The 22,203-nt window shown below is 58.9% G+C and overlaps 1 protein-coding gene across 7 annotated transcripts in view; it reads right to left on the reverse strand.

The window, feature by feature from the left end:
• The window catches only part of SYT7 (synaptotagmin 7), a 60,099-nt gene extending 38,201 nt beyond the window's left edge, over window positions 1-21,898 (reverse strand). For all 7 annotated transcript variants that reach the window (XM_059144095.1, XM_059144068.1, XM_059144054.1 and 4 more), the window contains exon 1: window positions 21,143-21,898. In XM_059144095.1, coding sequence (XP_059000078.1) covers window positions 21,143-21,173 — 31 coding nt within the window. In that variant the 5' untranslated portion in view covers window positions 21,174-21,898. The remainder of the gene's footprint in view (window positions 1-21,142) is intronic.
• Between the last annotated feature and the right edge of the window lie 305 nt (window positions 21,899-22,203).

A 22,203-nucleotide genomic window follows, 5' to 3' on the forward strand; every position in this document is an offset into this window, starting at 1 on the left:
GGAGCTCTACCTCCTATCTTGACCAAAAAAGTCTTTCTCAAAACTGCTGTAGGGAGGGGACCCCTGACAATAAAGCCTGTAAACCCCAGAAGCCAGAGGACACGCTGAGAAGAGCCGCCAGAGACCCAGGGAGTGCCCATCCAAAACAAGTAGCCTTCTGTGGGCAGGCAGCATGAGCACTGGGCTAGGAGTCTAGGAGAACCAGGTGGAGGCCCTGTTCTGGCCCCTAAACAGCTATGGGACCGTGAGCAAGGTGCCCAGCCTCTCGGATGTCCGCACCTTCACCTGTGGGAAAGCTGACCTCTCCTCTGGCAATAAGTCAGGTGTTCTAGATGCTCCCCACGACATAACAACTCAGTCCTCCCAACAGCAATGGAAGCAAGAGGCACTATGATTGTCCCCAAGACGCAAGGGGGGGTCAAGAACCTTGTCCAAGGTCATTCGGGTAGGAGGTAGCGGAGCCAGTGTTCAAACCTAGGCCATCCGGCTCAAAGTCGGCTCTCTTTGCTTTGTGTGCTCTCTGGAACTGTTAGGGTTCCCGGACTTTGTCAGGGGCTACAGATGTCCTGGACTTTGTCAGAGGCTACAGGATGCCGAGATGAGGCTGTGGTCTCTCAAGCCCTCTTCCAAAAAGCAGCAACATTTCCCTGTTTCACATCTTGGGCATCTAAGGGGACTTGAAACCCTGTATGGGGACTTGAAAGTTCCATTTGAAGAAGGAGGTGTGCTGCTAAGGCAAGTTGTACCCCGTAATGGGGGCCCCCAGGATCCTCTGCTGTCATCTCACAGGCAAGGAGTCCGACCCTTCCCCCTGCCCCCACTACTGCCCAACCACAGCCCTCGAAGCTGGGGTGAAACACACGCTTGTCACTGCAAATTGCACTGATGCGATGACCGAAAGTGACACGGTGTCCTCAGCCAGCAAGCGCTGTTATCATCAAGGGGGTGCAGGTGTGTGTTCTTGCCTGCCAGCCGGAGTGACCCCATTCCCAGAGCACGGATCACTAAGTTTGGGGCTAGAAGGGACCTCTGCTGTCATGGAGTCTGTCCCCAGCAACACACGAACCCTCTGGGCAGCCCTATCAGGGACAAGAAGCTGCTTCTGGCAGGCGCTCCACCGCCAGGCGGGGTTAGGGAGGGTTGCTGGGCCCCGTGCTGAGCGGAGTCTGTCTCCCTAGAACTCCCCCACCCCACCCCCGTCCCCCTGGCTCCCAAGCTTGCCCTCCAGAGCCACTGAGAGCACGTGGCTCCTTCTGCCACATGACAGGCCTCTAAATCCTTGCCGACAGCACTCATGTCCCCTTCCAGTCTTCTCCAGGCACAACCGCCCTGGCCTTTCTAACCCGTCCTCCGATGACATACATGGTTTCGAGTCCCCTTAGTGTCAGCATATTAACATCGGGGGAAAGAAAATATTGCAGCCCTCGTCAGACTCTGACAGGGCCGGGTTCCACAACCTCTCCTTGAGTGGAGGAGACATCCTGGGTCCCGGGGGCGAGACATGGACAAGGGCAGACGGGTGACACTGGGGAGCTGTGGGTGGTGGGGGCAGCTGGGAGTGGGGAAAGCCGGGCCTCCTGGGTCTGATCCCAGGGGTGTCCGGGGACTGAGGCACAAGCTTGGGCACATGGCTGCCCCCAACCCCCGCCCAGGCCTGTGTGGGCACTTGGGCAACTTGAGCTTGGGGTCAACCATGATCTGGTGGGGTACCCATGCTCCAGACCACGCCCCCAGCGCAGCGGCTCTCGGGGTAAAGTCTGTGTGTTTGGGGAGGCACCCCGCCTCCGAGGGTGCACGACAGGCTTGAGCTCACACCCTTGTCCCCTCTAGAATGTCTGCTCCTTGAGGGTGGGGCTTGCCCTCTGTTCCCCACTGTCTCCCCTGCACCAAGGAGGGGCCAGGCATTCAGCAGGTGCTTGACAAAAGCTTGCTGAAAGAATGAGTGAGCAGGAACCCCAGGCCTCTAGGAATAATGATACTAATAGAGGCCACCATGTATTAAGTGCCCACTGTGTACCAGACTCCACGGTCTATGAAAGTAAGGGCTTTACTGTTTTGCTCCTTCTGGATATTCTGCAACAGGCTGACATATGGGAGGTGCTCAGTAAATACTGTTAAAATTTCAGTGCTTGCATGTTATCCCACTTGTCACCCAAACAAGATGGGAGGGAAGAGATGGGAGAGGCCACAGTGACAGAGTTTGAGCCTCTCTTCTACACACATACACACACACACACGCACACGCACACACACACACATACACACACACACACACACACACACACACACACACACACACACACACACGAGGACCCCTTTCAATCTCTCCCCATGCCATCTTTGTCTGACAATTCCTGATTTTTCTAGACCCTGATAAAAAACACCTCCTCCAAGAAGCCTTCCATAAGATCCCCAGTGGGAATGAATTTCTCCTGCCTAGGAGCTCCTATCACACAGAGCCTGCACCCTCCTTTTAGGGTATGGTGATGAAATGTCAGGGCTCTGGAACAGACTCTCTGGGTTCAAATTCTGGCTCTTCCTCTTCCAAGACATGTGACCTAAGTTTTGTGTGCCTCCATGTCCCCATCTGTAAATGGGGGCCAATCATAGTACAGGTCTCCTAGGAGAGTTGTGAGGTTTAAAGAAATGAGCACATATGATGTACTCTGCACAGTGCCTGATGCAAAATAAGTAGGCAATATATGCTCGTTGTTATCACGGTATTACCACGTTTGCTCTGTAGTGGAGACATCTGGGGCACGGAGCCAGCGCACAGTGAGCGCTGAATAAAATACTGAACTAGATACTCATCTAGTTCTTTCCCACCAGACAGCACAGGCCAGGGGGCCTATCTTGCCCAGTTCGGTGCACCTGGATCTGTGCCCCGGGGCTTGACCAAGACCAAGAGCATCAGTGAATGCCCGCAGCGGCGAGGAGTGGGGAGGGCTGGGGCGAGGGGGCGTGGGGGGGCCCACAGCTGGAAGCCAGGCTGGGCTTCAGGTGTGAACCACAGACCTGAGCCCATCCCTTGCCAGGCTCTGCCCCCACTCCCAACTCCTTCTCATCTCCTCAGCAAGCCATAATTTATGGATGAACAGAATCAAACAGGACGGCTGGCTGCTGGGATGCCCTGGGGAGCTGCTGGAGAGGGAATGGACTTCTGAGGGCACGCTCACCAGCTGCCTGGCGGGGGGGTGTGGGATGGGGGGAGAAAGGCAGGGATGGGGAGGAGGTACACACATACACAGGTCACAGACATGAACACCCATGGCTTGTACACACGCGTGCCTACACCACAGAGACTCGCTCTTGGCACAGACAACCAGGCGGCCCACACTCCACACATGTGCACGCAGGTGCACACACACACACACACGTGCGTGCGCACACACACACAGAGCCCCAGAGACCCACCCCGTACACAGACATTCATGCTCACTCACACACATGATACACACACTGTGCACAGATACCCATGTCCACACCAACACATGCACACACACAAGCCTTGGAGGCTCATGGTGCGCATGGACACCACACTCACACTCACACACACACACACAAATGCGCACACGGCCACGGCCACGAGTAGATGCCCAGCCCACTCCATCATCCACGAGGTCTAGTTGTTCACGCACATCCTCTGGCGTGGACCCCTCTCCCAGGATCTGTTATTCCTCTACTCAAATTCTGTCTGTCCTTCTGAGGCAGAGCAGTGGGACAAGAAGTAGACCTGGGGGCAGGTGGCCCGGATTCAAGTCACATCTCCACCCCTGGCCTGCGACCCTAGGGAAGGCCCATTCTGGGCCTCAGCGGTTCACCTTCAAGCGATGGAAACCACCCCTAACGTCCCCTGCTGGGGTTCTAGCAGATACCATGATCATCCCCATTTCGCAGAGAAGAGACAGGCACGACGGATTAGGGACACGAGCCTGCCCTTTCCCTCTGAGAGGAAGGATGTACCAGCCCTCCCCTGTGGGCTCTACTGCGCAGTCCAGCCATGCCTCACTTTCCTTCCACCTTCAAGAAGGCCAACCTCTTTCCCACTTCGGCACAAGCGCTTCCCTCTGCCTGGAATACGTTCCTTCTATCTCCTACTGTTACTATCCCAAGACGAGATGGTCTTCAATTCCCTCCCACATTCCTTTCTGCCTCCCCCGTAACTATGGCAATTCATCATTGTGGGTTAATAATTAGTACTTTCTGTCTTTTCCCCTGATGGGAACCCCTCGATCACCCATCTCTGTAGCCCCAGGTCTGGTACCCAGGAGAGCTGGATAAATAAGTGCTGAACAGATGCTTGAAGTTATTCAAGGCCCCCAGGTAGGCCTGCCTCTTCCAGGAAGCCCTTCCTGATGACAAATGCTCACAAAAGTCTCTTCATTCCCCAAGTTTGAATTAACTGACCTTCTGTCCAGCACCCTTTTCTTGGGGGTAGGCCTGTCCCCCAAGCAGAGTCAATGGGGTAAGATCATGTCTCCCCATCTCTTGGGCTCCCCCACAGCCCACAGCCCGCCGCCTGCAGCCCAGGATGCAAGACTGACATGCTGGACAGGGGCTGGACACGCTGGAAATCTGTGCACACAGACTTTCCTCCCGGAATTTGCCTGCTCTTGTACTCCCAGCTGGTGACACGCACACTCTCCAGATCCAGGCCTTCCAAAGTTGTCCCATCACCACCACACCCTCCAAACCTAGACCGCTTCCCTCTTTTGGGATCCCTGGATCGCAGGCCCTTGTTCTCCCTACCAAATACGTCTCATTATAGTAAGTAATGTACGCTAAACACGGAATCATGTTCCCATCTTTAGCTCCCCTCTGGGGGTAAACAGGCTCATACTTGTTTCACAAAGAAAGAAACTGAGGCTCAGAAGGGTTAAATACTTGCCCACGGGCACCGAGCAGAAGAGAGGTAAAGCCAGGATTGCACCTGGAGTCTGTAAACCTCAAACCTTATAGCTCTCTCTCTCTTGTCCTATCCAAGGAGAGCTCAGCCTTGAGCCAAGTCACTCTGAGGACAGCCAAGAGAAGAAAGAAATAGAGGGAACACAAAAGAAAAGGCAGTCAGGAGGAGGAAGTTCTCCCAAGATTTTACCAATGAGAGCCACGCCCGAGTTACCCCAAGAGCTTCACAGGCTCCTCTCACACACCCTTCCCAGACATCTTTCCTCCCTGCACTGGCCCAGCCCTCAGCCTCAGTAAAGCACCAGCATTAGAGGCTCAGTCCACCTAAAGGTCCCTGAACGGGCTGGGGAGCTGGGCCCCTGGGGTTAGACAAGGGTGAGCAGGAAGCACAGACAAATGGGGGAGCCCAGGATTTGCCCAGGGCTCTGTCTCTGGTACCGTCTAGGGCACAGCCACTATTCCGGAGATAAAGCAGAATGATGTTGGGGGTGGTTGGGGCTACGTCTGCCAGCGCCTTCCCGTCCTAATCCTGCCTCCTCCCACCTGATTCTGCACTACTTACGACACATCAGGCCCCAGCGCCTCCCCCCTCCATCCTTTGGCGGCTGCGTGATGACGTTCAAGATGGAAAGCAGCAAAAGCTAGAGTCACAGGTTTCCAAAGGAAGCGCCCCTCCACGTGTGTGCTGAGCAGATGGAAATGGGGGGGGGGGGAGGTGGGAGGGTATTTACAAGTGCAGAGCCTACCAGCCCTAGGGCTCTATGGGCATGGGAAAGGGAGACATTTTCAGTACCTATCCCTCCTTCCTTCACACACACAGAGCCAGAAAAAGGCAGAACTGGGGAGAAAGCAACAGAAAACCAATGAGCAAAACTCTGAACTTTACACAGCCAGGCAAAGCTCTGGGCCTCCTGACATGCTGAATTTTCTGCCCTCTCTCTCCCGTCTAAAACTCTTCCTCCAAGCTACCCACCTTGGGAAACAGAAAATAAGATGGGCAGGTAGAAGGAAAAGGAGGGGGAAAGAGAGCCTGGCATTCATTTCCCAGGAAAGCTGGGCCTCTACCTTAGCCCCGTGACCCCTGGACAGTCTGCCTGAGTGTCCTTCAGAAAGCCAAGGAGACACCCACAACCCTCAGGCTTCACCTGGGGCGGGCGGGCCCAAGGCCGGTGAAAGAGGAGGCCCGAGGGGAATTGTTTTGGAAAGTTACAAGTAACTGAAAATAGGGGCTTAGCATGAGCAAGCCTCCTCAACCTTGACTGTAATAAAAACAGATAATGCGTGAGTGAGCTAGGGAGGGAGCGCTGGCAGGGGCCGCAGAGGCCGGCTGGATGCAGACGGTTTAGAATTCAGAGGAGATGCCAAGTGAGTAAACAGCAAATGAAGGATTGTTCGGTTGGGCCAGGAGCCGTTCCAGCAAGAAATTGGACGGGGACATGTCAGGATCCACCAGCACGTCAACTCCTCATCAGGGGAGCAGGGCCTGCTGAGCTACAAAGGCCTCATCCACAAGTTCTCCGTGCCTTTTCTACCTTGGCTCTCTTCTCCAGCAGAGAGCATGGCCTTGGTAATAACAGCTCACGTTTGTTCAGTGCCGAGGAGTTTACAAAGTACTCCTGAGTTTACCTAGGGTTTCACATCTTTTGCCATATTTAATGGTGATGGGGTATCTTCTACCTCTCCTTCACCACAGCCACCCCCACCTCCCACAGTTCCTGACCTAGGGAAGCCTGGTACATCTGGCTTCGGTTTTCAGCCTCGGAAGATGGGGGAGGGGGGTTGAGACCATCTGCAACTCTAGAGAGCTGGTGAGTCTGGAAGTCATGAGGGTCAAAGCCACTCAAGATGAAGGGGATCAGGTGCCAGCTCTGAGTTAGCTGGGAATCAACTGCCCTCCCCAACCATGCTGATCCCAAAGCCGATAAGCCACCTGGATACCCCTGAAAATGCTCATGTCCATCAGAACAGCGGGAGTTCAGGAAGGGAGGAGCTCAGGTGGAGGGCTTCTCCACCAGGATTGTGGAGCAGGGGCAGGATCAGGGATGTGTGATGATTAAGTGCGGGCCTTGACCACTGGTTACTATGAATAATGCATCGTTGTGCCTTGGCCCAAGTCAGCATCTTATTGTTATTAATAATACACGGCTGCAAAGAAGCTGAGGTTGGAATGGTGTGCTCTATTTTATTCGAGGATCTCAGAGCACTTAAGAATTCCTCATGCTGATGACTCAACTCTAGCTCCCCAAGTCACAGGCTTCCTTATAGGCCAGGGCACCTGTCCTGCCCAACACCCTCCCACCTGATGCTTGGAGCCACGAAAAAGCCTCAGGGGCTAGGAATCTTCCATCTTGAGATTCAGATTTTTTGATTGGTGTTTTGGTGGGAGAAAGGGTACAGTTAATCTTTGGCAGCTCAAGGGATCTCTCTGGGATAGAATAGAATGTGAAGCTTCTCCCAGGGATATTTAGGAAGGAGGGAGAGAACTACTGGAAATCCAGTGTGGAGAAATATTTGGAGAGAGACTACTGGGGATCTGAATGCTGTTCTGCCACCCACTGTGTCATTGTGGGTGTGTGGCCTTAGGGAACTAACTATACTCTCTGGTCCTAAGTCCCCTTGGGATGAGTGACTGAGATTCCGTCTGGGAGGTGCTATACTACCATATTCTGGGGGTATCATTTGCGCCACAAATACTAGGAAGGAGCAGCCTGGAGCGCTGTCCTGGGATCTGTCCACGGTTCTGAAACAGGGTGCAGGAGCTCCTGTCCTTGGTGCTGAAATTCGTTTCAGTCCTGGGACTGCTCCCTCCTCTACAGCACTCTCTGCATCACCCCTAAGGAGCAGGATGCAAAGGACTGGAGCTGTTTGCAGCACTAAAGCACAGTGATCCTACTTTCCTCTGCCAGTTGCTCCCTGATCAGCCACGAGCTGAAGCCACGGCGGCGACCAGGCAACTTTGAGAGCTCCCTTTCCCCGTGAGGTCCTCAGATGTTGAGGACCCAGTCAGCACTCGGACTCAGGACAGAAAAAGCCTCCCGGCTAATGTAAATGCCGCCTCCCATTCCCTCAAGTAGAGCCCGCCGAACCGCCTCCTGGCGGCTGGTGCGGGTACTGCGCTTAGGGCAGAAACACAGAAGGTCCCCCGCGGTGGCGGGTGGCGTCGGGCGGGTGGGGAAGGAGTGGCATAAGGTCCGCCGTCACCGCCCCCTCACCCATCCCAGGAAAATATGGCGCTCCGAGCTTGCAGCGCCGCCCAATAACTCGCACGTTCCAGGCAGTCCGGCTGCCCTGAGGCCGTCTTGAAACACCGTGCTCCCAGCTTCACAGTGAAGACTCAACCCAGTAGTCAACCCAGGCCAAGTGAAAAACTTCTTGCTGCCCCTAACACAACTTTTCTTGGGTGAGTCCTACCACAATGAACACAAAGGCTTGTAATTAGCCTCTCTGAGGGCAAAGACTCCCTACCTCACATCCATCCAGATAAGAAACTTGCCCACAGCGGCGCCTGGGTGGCTCTGTTGTTAATCGTTTGCCTTCGGCTCAGGTCTTGATCCCAGAGTCCTGGAATTGAGCCCCACATCTGGCTCTCTGTTGAGCAGGGAGCCTGCTTCTCCCTCTCCCACTCCTTCTGCTTGTGTTCTCTCTCTCACTGCCTCGGTGTCAAATAAATATATATATATTTTAAAGTAAGAAACTTGCCCATAGCCCCTCTCTAGGAAAAAGTGGGAGTCAGGGGAGAAAGCCACAGTTTCTGCCCACTCCTGTCCGCTACTCCACAGGTGGGGGCTCTTTGAAAAGCAGATCTGCTTGGTGTTTCTAGGGACGGCTTCATATTAGCCTCACTGGGTGTGGAAATTCCCCTCTTTCCAAAAACAAACATCAAAGCAAATAAAACCACCTGGGGACGATGCCCCAAATCACAGCCCTCTGGATCCAGGTAGGGAGTAAAGATAACAGTCTTTATGGTAGATAAAGATAATATAGTTTTATTGAGCACTTACTATAGGCCAAGAGCTGCTAAGAGCTCTGTAAACATTTTCTCATTGAAAACTACAACCCCTCCCCCAGGAGGAAGCATGAGGGTCAGCCTTCTACAGATGAGGAAAGGGGTCCAGAGAGGTGAGGTGGCCACGCAGGGTGGTGTAGCTGGCATGTGCTGAGACTGGTGCTGGACACCACATCTGTCTGCCCTTCATTTTGCAGCTCACCATCCTTCCATGTTCTGGAAGCCTCGCTGCCCCACTCCTGCACATCCTCATATCTCATCTGAGAGTATACTGGAGGAACAGAGTGACACCTCACACTCCCACAGCACTTACAGCCTGCAAAGTGCTTTCATAGCCATTGTCCGAGTCAACCCTCATGATATGGAGGCATTCTTCCAATGGGACAAGAGAGAAAGCTAAGGCACAGAGAAGTAAGACGCTTGCCCCAAGCCACACAGTGAGTAGTGGAACCAAAATTCAGATGAAGACGGTGATACTCCCAACCCAGTGCTCTCTCTGTGCTTCCATAAGGCTGGGGTCCTGGAGGTAAGCCAGGGAGGTGGGGGGGGGGTCCAGGGGCTTCCTGAGACCCTGACCTGGGCTGCTTCCCTCCTCCTGGTCCCCAGGGGCCATCAGTTGGCTCAGCTCTACCTTGGAGTCTCAGAGTCTCATTCTAAATGAAATTTTTTTCCAGGCAATTACTTCCAACTAATTAGGAGGCAAGGCTGCCAGTCCCTGGGCCCTGGGCTGACCCCCTTTCTCAACTCACACGGGTGGGGGATTGTTGAGGTACCGAACAGCAGCACCAGCCAGAGAAACTGCCTGGCTCGGCCCCATCAACCCCATCATCTGAAGGAGGCAGGGAAACTCTGAGGGCGAGGGAACTGGTGGAGGAGTAAAGAGCACCAAGGACCTGGAAGGCTGGAGGTGGAGCTGGGGACACTGGGGAGGAAAGGACCCTGAAGTGGGAGCGGGCCAGAGGATAGGAAACGAAGGAGTCTAGACATGCCCATGCAGAGGAGGACAGAGACCTGAGCTCTAGAGCAGCAGGGGGAACCAGGAAGATCCAGAGAAACAGGGACATTTGTTCCACGTTGTAGGGAGGAAAGAGAAGGAATCTCAGGAAGCGGAGAGACAGAGGAGGGGGAAGAGGCCTCCCATCTGTGGAAGGAGAGGAAGGAAGAAGGCACCCTGGAAAATGGTCAAGATTACGGAAGTGGAAGAAGCAGAGAGAGGGAGATACTGGGAGACTCCAAGAAGGGGAAGGAGAGAGCAAGGACAGGGAGGAAGGAGGACTGCTGAAGGAAAGCCCTGGGGAGGAGGGGGGCGTGGGGGAGGATGGCCGCAGTGGCAGCTCCCAGGGTCCCAAGGAGGGCTCTCTCTAGTCATTGTCCTTGAACCTCCCCCAATGTCAGCGCCCCAGCCAGTCGGGCCCGCATGCCCTCCTACGCAGCCACAGGTGCGGGCCAGCATGATGGCAAGCCACCCGTCAGCACAGGCCCCAGATGCTCCACTCGTCCTGGACAGCCAGCTGACCTCCCTTCCTATCAACCTGCCACCGCCTCCAGTGGCCTGAGCCAGGGACTCTCTGGGGTCACACAGCAACATGACCAGGCGGCTCTGGGACTATGGGGTCCAGCCTCTCTACCTGAAAGAGGGAGAACCAAGGACCCGGAGGAAATGGTGCTTGTCCAAGTTCCTATACCGAGTGGGTGATGAGGCCAGATGTAGAAGGTTCAGGGTCTAAGTCCCACTGGTGGGTCCTGTTCCTTCCTGGGCGAAGCCAATAACAGGAGACAAAGACGGGTCTTCGTTGTCAGCAAGCCTGTCCCTGATCGGTCTAGGGAAGTAAGGGCAGCCAGAGGCTGAAGGAGAAACAAAGGAAGAGACTGCTTCTGGAGCGCTGAGCGGGAGGACTCTGCATGCGCTCTAACTGCAGCTAACATAATTGAGCATTTACTAGATACCATGTTCCAGACACTGCGTGCACGATCTCATTTAGTCCTCATGAGAGCCCTACAATGTATGTATTACTGGAATTCCACTATAAGGAAGAAACTGAGACTCAGGAGAGTCGAGTCATTGGCCAAGTCCACAGGCCAGTCAGTGGCATGTTACTAATTCAGTGCACTGACCGCTCCCTGGAGGACCCATCCACCGGCGTTATCTGAAGATGCTCAGATCCCCAAGTTCCCATGACCAACCCCTGGCAGAATTCAGGCCCCGATGCCAGTGGGGTTGCAGTCCCAGCACATTCTTGGGGTCCAAAGTGGGGGCACAATCAGGAAGTGCTGCATTGGAACAAGCCCCATCTTCAGACAGTGGAGCCTGGTTTCTAGTCCTGGCTCTGCCACTAACTTACTGTGTGACTTTGGGCAGGTCATGTGCCCTCTCTGGACTCGGTGCTCCCACCTGTGCCACTGAAGTGGCGAACCAGATGGGAAGAGCTAATGTACCCATGCTGCCGACACGGCGACAGTCTCGGTTCCGGCCAGTTCATATACGTCAGCTCCTCGAATCCCCCCAGCGGTGCCCTGAAGTGGGTGCCATTATCACCTCCCCTTTATGGATGGGGAAATGAAGCAATGAGAGGTCAGCTTGCCCAAGGTCACATGACTAATTGATACATGCCAGAACTGGGATATGAACCCCATTGCTTAAAAAAAAAATTTTTTTTTTTAATTTGTATTTATTTATTTTAAATCACCTCTACACCCAATGTGGGCTTGAACTCATGACCCTGAGCTGGAGAGCGGCATGTTCCAGCAGCTGAGCCAGTCAGGTGCCCCGGGAACCCCATGACTTTCGATCCAGAGCCCATGCTCTGGCTGCCACTCTGCATTCCGTCCTTCATGAGTCCCTTAGGTGCCCCGGGGAGCCCCTCCCATGTCCCTCTGCATGGGCACCTGTGCCATCACGCTTCCACGCGGGAAGCAACCGTGACCATCACGGGGCTGCGTGATGCACTGTGTGTCGGCTGATACCGCTATGCCCACTCCCGCGCTTCCGTCTGCAACAGCCACACTCGCTCCGTCCTGCAGCTCCGCGAGCTTCCTGGCGCCCGGAAGAGGCCAGCTCCAGCGGGGCCACATGCACACACACACACGGGTCCTCTTTTCTGGGCACCAGCAGACTCGCGGGGGGCCCTGTGCCAAGCGTCAGCACACGGCCACGTGGCAGTGACGTGGGCCACCACACCCCTTCTCCTCGGCCCCGCTCTAGTGCCTGGGTGGCTCACACATCACATTGCACACCTGCCAGCACCCCCATCCACGCTGCCTTTCCTCACGCCTCTCCCCTCACAGAAGCAGGCCCCTTCTCCAGGAAGGAAGCAGGCACACGCCCAGCCTGGCTCCCATGGCCTGAAGATGCCAGCCAACTCAGGGGCGGGGAGGGAGAAAGAGCCACCGCCCAGAGGATCCGAAGGGCCTGGGCTCCGCGGTTCCCGTCTGACACTAAGCCCTCCCTTGGTCTGAGGGTCGGGGCTCTCGAGACCCAGAAATGGGGTCAGATGGGGGCATTGAGGGAATCGCTGCCCATCACGTCTGAGTAGGACCGTGGAGCTGTGAGGGTGTCTCTGGCCAAGTTAGCCCGGCACCCCCCTCAGCACCCCATCCTGGTCCCTGCTCTCTCCTCCCCCTGCCCAAGCATCTCAGAGTTCTGGGTATTTTTAGGCCTCAGCTGACAGGCTGTGAAACCGCTTCCTTCGCACCTCCCCAACCAGGCGGGGGCTGGAGAGGGAGGAACGGGGTGGGGGGGGGGCCACACACAGCCGATTCATGAGGCTCCTCCAGGGCTGGCAGGTGCCAAGCAGGGAGTGAGGGGTGCCTCCCTTTCCTTTCAGAGCCTCCCCTTGACTGAGAGGAACCTTCCACTGAGTCTGCGGAGAGGGAGAGGAGTCAGGGTGGGAAGGAAGCTCCACCCACTCCGGGGACCTGAGAACAAAGGCTTCAGGGGATGCCTCCAGCACTACAGAGGCAGTGGGGACACCCTCTGAGTCCAGCTCTGCAGCCAGTACCAATTCCCAGCACTTCCTTCCAAGTGATGGGCCGAGAGACAGGCTGGCTGGGGTCCCAGTGGGATTAGAGAGGCACCAGGCTCCACGGCCGTTGAGCCCGGTGGTTAGGACCCAGGTTTTGGAGTCAGGCTGCCTTGTAATCTCATCCCGGCTCTGCTGAGTGACCTGGTGAGACAGTCCACCTCTCTGGGCCTTGGGCTCCTCACCTGTACGACAGTGGGGGCAGTGTCTCTCTCGTCGGGCTGCCATGAAGGTGAGATGGAATGCCAAACGTGAAGGACAAGGTGATCCGTTGACCCGCCAGGCCCTGCTGGGAGAGCCTCCCCTGCCACCTTTCCTTACCCGCCCTTCCCTCCTCACCATTATGTTCTTCAGTGCCCATCTGACCCAAATCCCCAGGGAAACGAATCCCCAGTCAAGGTAGGCGGGCCAGGTAGACCGTCATGGACTCCCTGCTGCCAGTGCACACCCACACCACATGTGCACATGGGCCCAGATCCCAACACGTCTGTGTGCTGCTGTCGCTTGAGGGGGCGAGGGCGTTTGCCCTGGGACAAGCCCCGAGGGAAGTGGGATGATGTACCCAAGCCCTGTAGGGAATGGGCCTCCATGCCAGGGGCCGTGGGGTTGGAGAGGAAGGTGCCTGCCCAGTTGCTTCGCAGACAGGCTGGCTCTGGTGGGGGCCCCCCAGGGCCTGGCCTTGATGACCATGGTGTGGGGTGGGTGTAGAGTCGACCCCCAGGAGGATAGATTGTGTACACCGGGCCCTGGGTTAGCCTACCTGGGTGGGTGCTGTCTCTGATACCCCATGTCCCAGGGTAAACCCCTGGGGAGTGTCCATCTGACCTTTCTTCACCTGGTGCCTCCCTGACTGCCCATTACCTGGCCCAAGCTTGCCAAGGGCAGGGCCCCAGGCCAGCGGAGCTCTGCAGATGCCACGGTGTGGTGCCTCAGACTCAGCCCTGCACAGGGAAGAACCCAGGAAGGGCGGGGCAAAGGTGGGGACACATGCGTTAACCTGGGACTCCAGCTCCATGGACCTGCCTCCCTCTGGGCTTCCTACCCTCCACACCACTGCAAAGTTCAACTTCTTTATAGAGATCTGCTTCAAAGTCACCCATGGCAATCCATGGTCCTAATTAAAAAAAAAAATACAGTCTTCCTGTTTCAGAATGCCAAGACCTTCAGAATCTGTCCTAACCCACCTTTCCCAAGCCTCAGCTCTTGCTACTGGCCCTCCCTTCTAGCCCCTTTCAGGCCCCCATGGCTGCTTCCACGGAACAAGAAACTGCTTCTGGGCCATGGCACGCGCTGTCCCCTCCACACCGAACACGTCACCCCTGCTCGTCCCGTGGGAAGCTCTTCTGCTTCCTTCAGAACCCAAGGCCCTGGACTCCAAGCTCACGCTCCTGGGTGGGCTGGTGTTTGCTGGAACTCCCAGCCGACTTCTAACTGCAAGCTCCCCCTTCCCAGGTTGGTCGGAAGATGGAAGAGCTAATGTGTGCCAGGTGCCATCCGAAGCATAGGGGTCGCTCAACACATGTTTGCTATCCCGAAGGTAACCGACTGACACCGCCTCAGTGAAGCCCTCCCTGACTCCTCCTCCACCACCACGGCTGAAGCAGGCACGTCCTCCTTGGAACTCCGGGAATGCTCATACCAGCCATCAATCACTTGGTGCAGGACAGTGTTGACAACAGCTGTCGTTGCCTGTGTGTTTACTATGTGCTGGGCTCTTAGCTAAGGCTGTTTCCGGCCTTACCCCGCCTCATCCTCCAAGCCTGTGAAATAAGAACCATGATCAAACCCATTTTGCAGAGAAAGAAACCGAGGCCAGAAGAGTGGAGCGACTTGCTTTTGGGTCAGAGCAGCCAGGGTCTCTGCTGAGGTTCAAACATACAGCTGGCTGTTTGACCCCAGAGACCTAGCTTAAGTAAGCTGCCCCCTGTGCCACATATGTGAAGCGCTTAGGACATCCTGAGTGCTCCCCAAGCAATCACCTGACATGATTAAGGCACTCATGTCATCAAGGGAGGCCACAGGGTGTGTTGGGTGCCCTGAGAGGGGCTTCCTGAGGCTGGTCCCCCTAAAGAGCCTGAAACCCCCATTCCTGGAGACAGACGGTCAGGGCTGGGAGGGGCCCTCGAGCTGTTTGGGGTGGGTCAGGACGGTCAGGAGGCGCGCAGGACCTGGCAAACCAGGGGTACCAGAGTGAGCCAACGTGCCAGGAGGCTGGAGCGGGCCCAGGTTGAACAAGGGGGAGGAGGCCTGCCGTGTGCCGGCGGAGCTGGCCACCGCTCTCCGGCCCCGCTGACACCACCCGTGGTAATGAGACGGATCCAATTTGTACCCAGGGCCCCGCCGGGAGCAGCTGCCGCTGCAGGGTTTGAAGTAATTTAATTGGACACATTAGCCGCAGAACTGTCCTCTCTGCTCCCCTCACGCAGGGCCTCATGCGGGCACCCCTTGTGGCCACCCACACCCCACGCCACCCGGGCCTGGCTGGGGGGGGCAGGGTGCACGGTTCACCAACCAGCACCTTGAGATCTCCACCTGCTAGGGCTGACCCCCCCCCGCCACCCAACCCTGTCCCACCCCGCCCTGGCAATCGTGTTCTCTCATTCCAGGGGCTCCTGAGGGCTCTAGAGCTGGCTGGGTTCTGTAGGTGCCCCCTGAGGCTGGGGCTCAGACCTGTCCCTCCTGTCTCCTCTGCTAGGCAGAACGGGTCACCCCCTGCAGCAGGCTGCCAAGAGTCCCCTGCTTCTTGCACACTGAGAAGAGCATCAAAGGGGCAGGGCCACTTCCAAGATGGGGGTGGGGGTGGGCCTCCTTTCGGGGCTTCGGGGGAGGGGTGCACACACGCACACGACATCACAGTACGTGCACACAAACACACGCACGCTGACGGACCCACATGCTGTCTCAGAGATGCCCAGATCTGCACACACCAAAGCTCCCAGGGCCCTCCGTCCACACCTGCATACGCCCATGCAGCCAGGTGAGGCCCTCGCTGCTCCCAGCAGATGGAAGCCTCAGAGGCCGCCAGGCGGCAGGTGGGAGGGTGTGGCGGGGTGGGGGGGACGGGCAGGCAGGGCCCCTGGAGGGCATCTGCCTGGACTGACTGGGGATTGGGCCAGGAGAGGTGCCTCCCCGCTGCTTCCCATCACTGCTCCGCGCACCTTAACGCACCTAACTACAAATACACTCATTACTGCTGTTTACAGCCGGCACTTAGATCAGCGAGCATGGCTCAGCTGCCACCCGCCGTCATATAGGGCAGGGGCAGGGGCAGGGGCATGGAGCTCCCCCACCGCCCCCGGCTGTGCCCTCACCAGTTACTGTTTCTGTGCATTCAGTGACAAGGATACATCAGTTCCCCCAAGATCCCAGCTCCTGATTCAAGTCAGCTCCCCGCCCAGTCCAGCGCCCCCCACCCCCAGGAGACACACCTCCTCCAATGGGTTTCCCGGAGGAAGCTACCAAGCCCCCTTGGAGCAGGACCAACGTGTCGGCCCACTCCCAAACCAACTGGGTCCAGAATTCCAGGCGCAGGCTCTGGGCACTGTCCAGCCCCTTCCACAGGTCCCACACCGCTGTCTGCCAACTCCGTTCCACCCCCTGGGGAACGCTGCTGGGTGAGACCAAAGCCCTGCCCTCCAGACACAAGCTGGACAGGGCCCAGCCGGGCTGCCCCTACTGCCTGGAAGGTCAGGCACATTCATGGCCACCAAACTGGCACAACCCTCCTGGCACCTCCGGCCGGGGTTCCCTTTGCAAGGCAGGCGGGCACCCGGGCCGAGGCTGGCACCAGCCCGCTCCGGCACCTGGCCAGACCAGTGACCGCCACGACAGCGCTGACCTCACCAGTCTCACAGGCCACCTGCCGGGCACTGCCCACGGAGCTGCTCCTGCCCCCCCTCTCGCGCCCCCCCCCCCCCGGGACGCACTGGGACCTCTGAGGAGACTGTCATAGAGACTCCCCTTCCAGCCGTGAGTCCCTGGCTCAGGACTTGGCCTCCCACCGGCCCCACATGGCCCCCCTCACTGCCGTTCACAGCCTTGCTCCCCTGGGGGAAGCAGTTATTGAAAACGGTCCATCAGATTCAATAAGTATTCAAAGTCCCTCAGAGGATAGAAGGTGGGCGGGGAGTGGGAGTGGGAGGACAGGAGGGGGGTGAGAGGGAAGGAACCACCCACTCCTCCCCTGCCTTTCCCTCGAGGCCTCCTGCGACAGCTGGCCTGGGCGGGGGTGAGAGGGGAGAGTCCTTCCCTGCTAGGCTATGTTGCCTTCAATGCCCCTTGGGTTCTAAGCTTGGGGCGAGCCAAGGGCCCAGCTTCCCGGGGCCGGAAACCCACCTGTTCCCTTGCCTTCCAGCTGTCCCTCACCTGTCAACTGCTGGCCTACATGTTCCCACCCCAATCCCACCAGCTCTAGCCTCTCTTCCCCCACCAGGAGGAGCTTCGAGACTATCTCCCTCCCCATTGTTCCCCAGTTCTCAAGCACCCAGCTGGCTGGTCACTGCTCTCACAAAGCCACCAAAGAACATGACCCAAGGCCTCGGAGGGGTCGTGTCTCCACAGGAGCACGCAGCATGGGGCCAAACGCACAGAAGCCCTCCCTCCCACCCAGGAGTTCAGACACCCCCCGCCCCGCCCCCGCCCCAACCCCGTCCTGTTCACGGCCTGTTGGCAGATAGCTGGCTCTTCAGCCCTAGACTGGGACCAAAGCCCGAGATGCAAGCCAGGGAGGTCTGAGCCTGTGCAGATGGGGTGGGGGGGTAGAGAAGTGGGTGGAGGGGTAGATGGGGTAGGGGGAGAGTTTGATGGTGAATCAACCCGTCAGACAGTCAGGCCTCATGGACCTTCCCACACCTCAGTCCTTGTCCCTAATCCTGGTGGCCCTTTCAGCCCTACCCCTTCACTCCTGCCCCACACATCACCCAATGGCCTCTGTCCTGAACTTGTGCTCAGCAGGTGGAGGGTGAGCCTGGACAATCTCATGGATCCTTCTGCCTTGAGACAGGAGACCCACTGTGCCAAGGCCCCCTGCCCCATGCAGCGTGCGTGTCTCCTGTGCTCCCTGACAATGACCTTTCTGGCAGAGTTGCTGTAGGGGGCAGAGCCCACTAACAGGTGGGACAGATAAGACTTCCAGCCATGCTACCCCAGGGGCAAGCTCACAGAGGGTTGGGGGCAGGCAGACAGCCTCAGGACCTGACCTCTCTCCCGGGACCAGTCCCAGACTTTCCCTCTCTGGCTTGCTGGCTCACTCACTGCAAGGTCACCTCTCCCTCCCTCCCTCCCTCCCTGAAGCTGTCTTGCCCGCCCACTGCAACGCTGACCCCTGCAGGCCTGCTGAGGCCCTGCCTGGCCCCGGGCCTGGGTCCAAGGGACACAGGGAGGCCTGGCCAGGCCAGCTCCAGGATGAGCATAGGAGGAGGGTTGAGGACAGAGAGAGGGCCGCCTGCCTCAGGGAGGGGACAGAGAGGAAGTTGCAGGCACCTGCTGGGTAGGTTGGACAGAGTTTGGAGTAGAAGCCAATGGGGGTGTGTGGGAGGGGGGCTGGTCTTCGTTCTTCACTGGGCTCTGGCTTTTTCCCACAGTCCCTTGCTTCAGCTGAGCTAGATCCCAGAAGTGCCTCAGAGCCCTGGGCCCAAGTGGGTAGGGAACTGTGGACAGGGTCTTAGCATCAGGCTGAACCCTGTGGAGACCAGGGTGAGTGCGCTGAGGGAGAGGGTACCTCGGGGACACTCTGGAACCAGCCTGGAACACGGAAGAGCAGGAGAACATGAGAGAGGAAAAAATTGTAAAAAGGACTGGGCCACAGGTGTCCTTGGGAATGGGATGAGGGAATCAGGACAGATAAGGTACTGGTTGGGGGGGACCAGAAGGAGGGGCCTGAATCACACAGGAATTAATTTGCATATCTCGCCCCTACCAGGTGCCAGGCAAAGGGGAGGTAGGGGAGAGAAATGGGGGACACACAGCCCCGCCTGGGGAAGTAGAGTCTGGGGGACCTGAGGGAAGCCAGGGGGGTCGGAGGGAATGCGTAGGCTGGCCTGGAGCTGTAGGGATTCTAGGAGGTGGGCGGGGATGCAGAGAGGCTTGGGCACAGAGGCCAGATTGATGATGACTCTGGCCCCTCAGAGAGAACCCACGATCAAAAGCAGATTCTGCCTTCTCCAGCCTGTTTCTGACCCCATCCAGTCCCGTGGGAAGTGAACCCCAGGCCTTGCCTGTTCCCGGTGGGTCAGTGCTGCCCCTTCCCCTGGCACTGGTGGGCCCTGCAACCGAAACTGGGTAAGACAGGTCTCCACCACAGAGGGAGGCCTGTTTGGGGGGCGGGGAGAGAGGGAGACACCCCAGGGGCTGCCACGAAGCCAGGGGCAACACTGGGTTGCAGGCCCTTTGCCCAGAAGATGCCAAGCATGTCAAGTTGGCCTCCACGCAGAGGGCAGAGGTGCTCGGAGGACCAGTGATGTCACGGTGCCCAGGCGTGGGAGGACAGAGGAGGAAGGCAGAAGGGATGAGGGTAGGCGCCCAGGCCACCGGGCTAACAGGAAAGGGGACGCTGCCAGCCTGGCAGGGCTGGGGGGAAAGGGAGTGTCCTCACTGCATCTCCTCTTCTACCTCCTACCCTAGAGCTGGCCTCTGAACCAAGCGGTTGGTTTCTGGGAGGGTGATCCCAGCCAGAGACTGCCTCAGCCCTCGGTCCGAGAGCTGGGAGTTGGCAGCCTCGCGGAGGAAGAGGCAGGGTCAGCGACCTGGGTTCAGAGAGATGAAGGGAGGGGTGTCCGAAGGCAATGTTCCTTCAACCATCACCTGGAGGACATTCATGGATGGCCATGAGGTTCCGGAGAGGGAGCCGGAGTCTCTCTCCCTCTTATCCCCAAGCGCTAAGTGAATGTAATGCCTGGCACCCAGTAAGTCAATGGACTTAGTAGGCTGCGACGATTTGATGGGGGTGGGGGCCCGACTCCCCAGGAGGCAGGGACAGGCTGAGGCTGTCCCTAGAGGGAGAACAAATGTGGGGCTGGGACAAGAGTGGACGAAGCTGGTGTCCATGGGACTGCCCTCAAAATCCTTGGGGCTCAAGGTCCCTTCTATGGAGAGCCTTAGGGCGGCCCCCTCCCCCAGCACCCCCAGCCCAGGGAGGCCAGCAGTGGTACGCCTGGAGGCTCGGCAAGTCCTCAGGCTGGGGTGCCTTGCTTCTAGCATCACAGAGAAACCCAGAAGCAGAGACCCCGCTGCCAGAACTGGCAGCCTGGGGGGTGCTGGGTCTGGGGTGGGGCACACCAGGTGGGAGCTGAGACAGCTGGGGCAGGAGCTGCAGGGGACCTGCCTACAGGTGGGCACTGTGTGAGGAGGCGTCAGGAGCCAAGGAGGAAATGGCAGAGCAATTTCCCGAGGAAGGAGGAAAAACTCCTCGGCTGGGCTTGAAGGATGGCAAGCAGACGTGGGCTCCTGGGCCACTCCCCGGCTCCTTCAGGAGAGATGCAAGGGAGCCCGCCCCTCCCCCTCCTTCCCCCGACAGGTCTGGAGTGAGTTTGGGGATCTTCGCTTTCCCCCTCCCCAAACCCAGGATCACATTCCCCTGGCACCCCATTCTCCCCAATCTCTGCTCTCTTTCCCTTCAGGTACTCCTGTCTTCCTCGTCAACGCTCCTGAGGTTCCCCTCCCTCCCTCGCCGAAGCCCCCCTCCCCTGCTACTGCACCAGATTCCCACTTGCCCCTTGGCACCCTCTCAATTCACAGCTGGCACCGCCGATGTCACTCTGCTCCCCGGTGCCCACAACCTTGGCCCAAAGCTGCCTGGGATCCTTGCCCTGGGGTCCCCCAGCGCTGGCACCCGGGGGCACTGGTGCTGGGGACCCGGGGGTGCCCCTGAGGGCACTGCCCGGTTCCCGCGGGGGCAGTGGCTCCTCGCTCCGCCACACACGTTGTCCTTGGGCTGCTGGGGGGTGGTGGGGGGAGGAGGTCCTTGTGGGGACACTGCGAAGCCGGCGCCGGGCATCAAGCCTGGCAGCGCCGGGACTGCGGGGCCCGGGGTCCGAGTCGCTGCCGCTCAAGCCCGCGCCCCCGGGGCTGGGATGACCCCGGGAGGATGGGGGGGTAGGTCTGTGCGGCTCGGGCCGACAGCCGCCCCGGGCTGGGGCTCCGAGACGGCGCCCGGCGCTGCCGCCGTCCTGCCTGCCGGTGCGGGGCGCCCCAGCCCTCCCGGGGCCGCGCTTACCTGGGCTGGCCGCCTCCGGGTCCCGGTACATGGTCCCCTCGTCGCCGGCTCCCTCCGGGCTCCTCAGAGCCGCCCGCGGCCGCGCGCTGCTCCGCCGCCGCTGCAGGGCATGGGGCCGGGCGACCCCCGGGGGCGGGTCCGAGGGCGGGGGCCGCGCGGGCTGCACCGAGCCGCGGAGCCGGGGAGCGGGGGCCGCCCGCCAGCCCTCCCGCCCGCCGGCCGAGCACGCCGCCGCCGCCGCCGCCGAGCCGCGCCGAGCCTCCTCCCTCCGGCCTGCGCGCCGCGTGTGCGCGCCGGAGCGTGTGTGAGTGTGTACGAGGCCGTGTGTATGTGTGTGTGTGAGCGCGTGTGTGAGCGCGCCCGGGGCACCGCCGGCGCCGCCCGCCCGCTGCCGAGCGCCGCTGCCACCGCCACCGCGGCCTCCCGCGCCCGCTGCTGCCCGCTGCCGGCCGCGCGCCGCACTGCAGCCCCGCGCCCGCCGCCGCCCGGAGCCGCCCCGAGGGCACCAAGCCGCCCCGCGCGCTCCGCCCGCAGCCCCCGCGGGGAGGGCACGGAGCCCTCGGGTGGGCCCTGCGAGCTTGCGGGTCCCGCCGCACTGCTTGACCAGCCCGGCCGGGACGCCCCTGATGGCGGCGGCTTCGAACCGCGCGGGGCTGGGCGGCTGCCTACCTCCTCCCAGGTGCCCTTTGACTCCGTTCCAAGAGGCGTGGAAAACCACTCCGGGTTTTCCGCTTGGTGGCGGCTCGAGGGCGTCAGCTCGGGACTCGACACAGTGCCGGTCCCGGGAAGTCGGGCTGGTGTGTGCAAAAACCAGGAATGGATTTTTTTGCCTGGGCTGAGCCTGGGCTCGCCACTCTGGCCGTCCTCCCGAATTTGAACACAGCCCGAGCAGAAAGGACCAGGATCGCCACCCTCAGTGGAGGACGAGGCCTAGAGACCCTTCCCACTTAAGCCAGCCGCAAAGCCAGCTCCTCCACTTCACCCCCTTCCCTTTCCTTGACCCAGCACTTCAGTGGGTAAGAAAGAAATCCCTCCTTCCTCCAACCCTGGGGCTCTCTTGG

The sequence above is a fragment of the Mustela lutreola genome, chromosome 1, assembly GCF_030435805.1.
Source record: "Mustela lutreola isolate mMusLut2 chromosome 1, mMusLut2.pri, whole genome shotgun sequence".
Taxonomy (NCBI): domain Eukaryota; kingdom Metazoa; phylum Chordata; class Mammalia; order Carnivora; family Mustelidae; genus Mustela; species Mustela lutreola.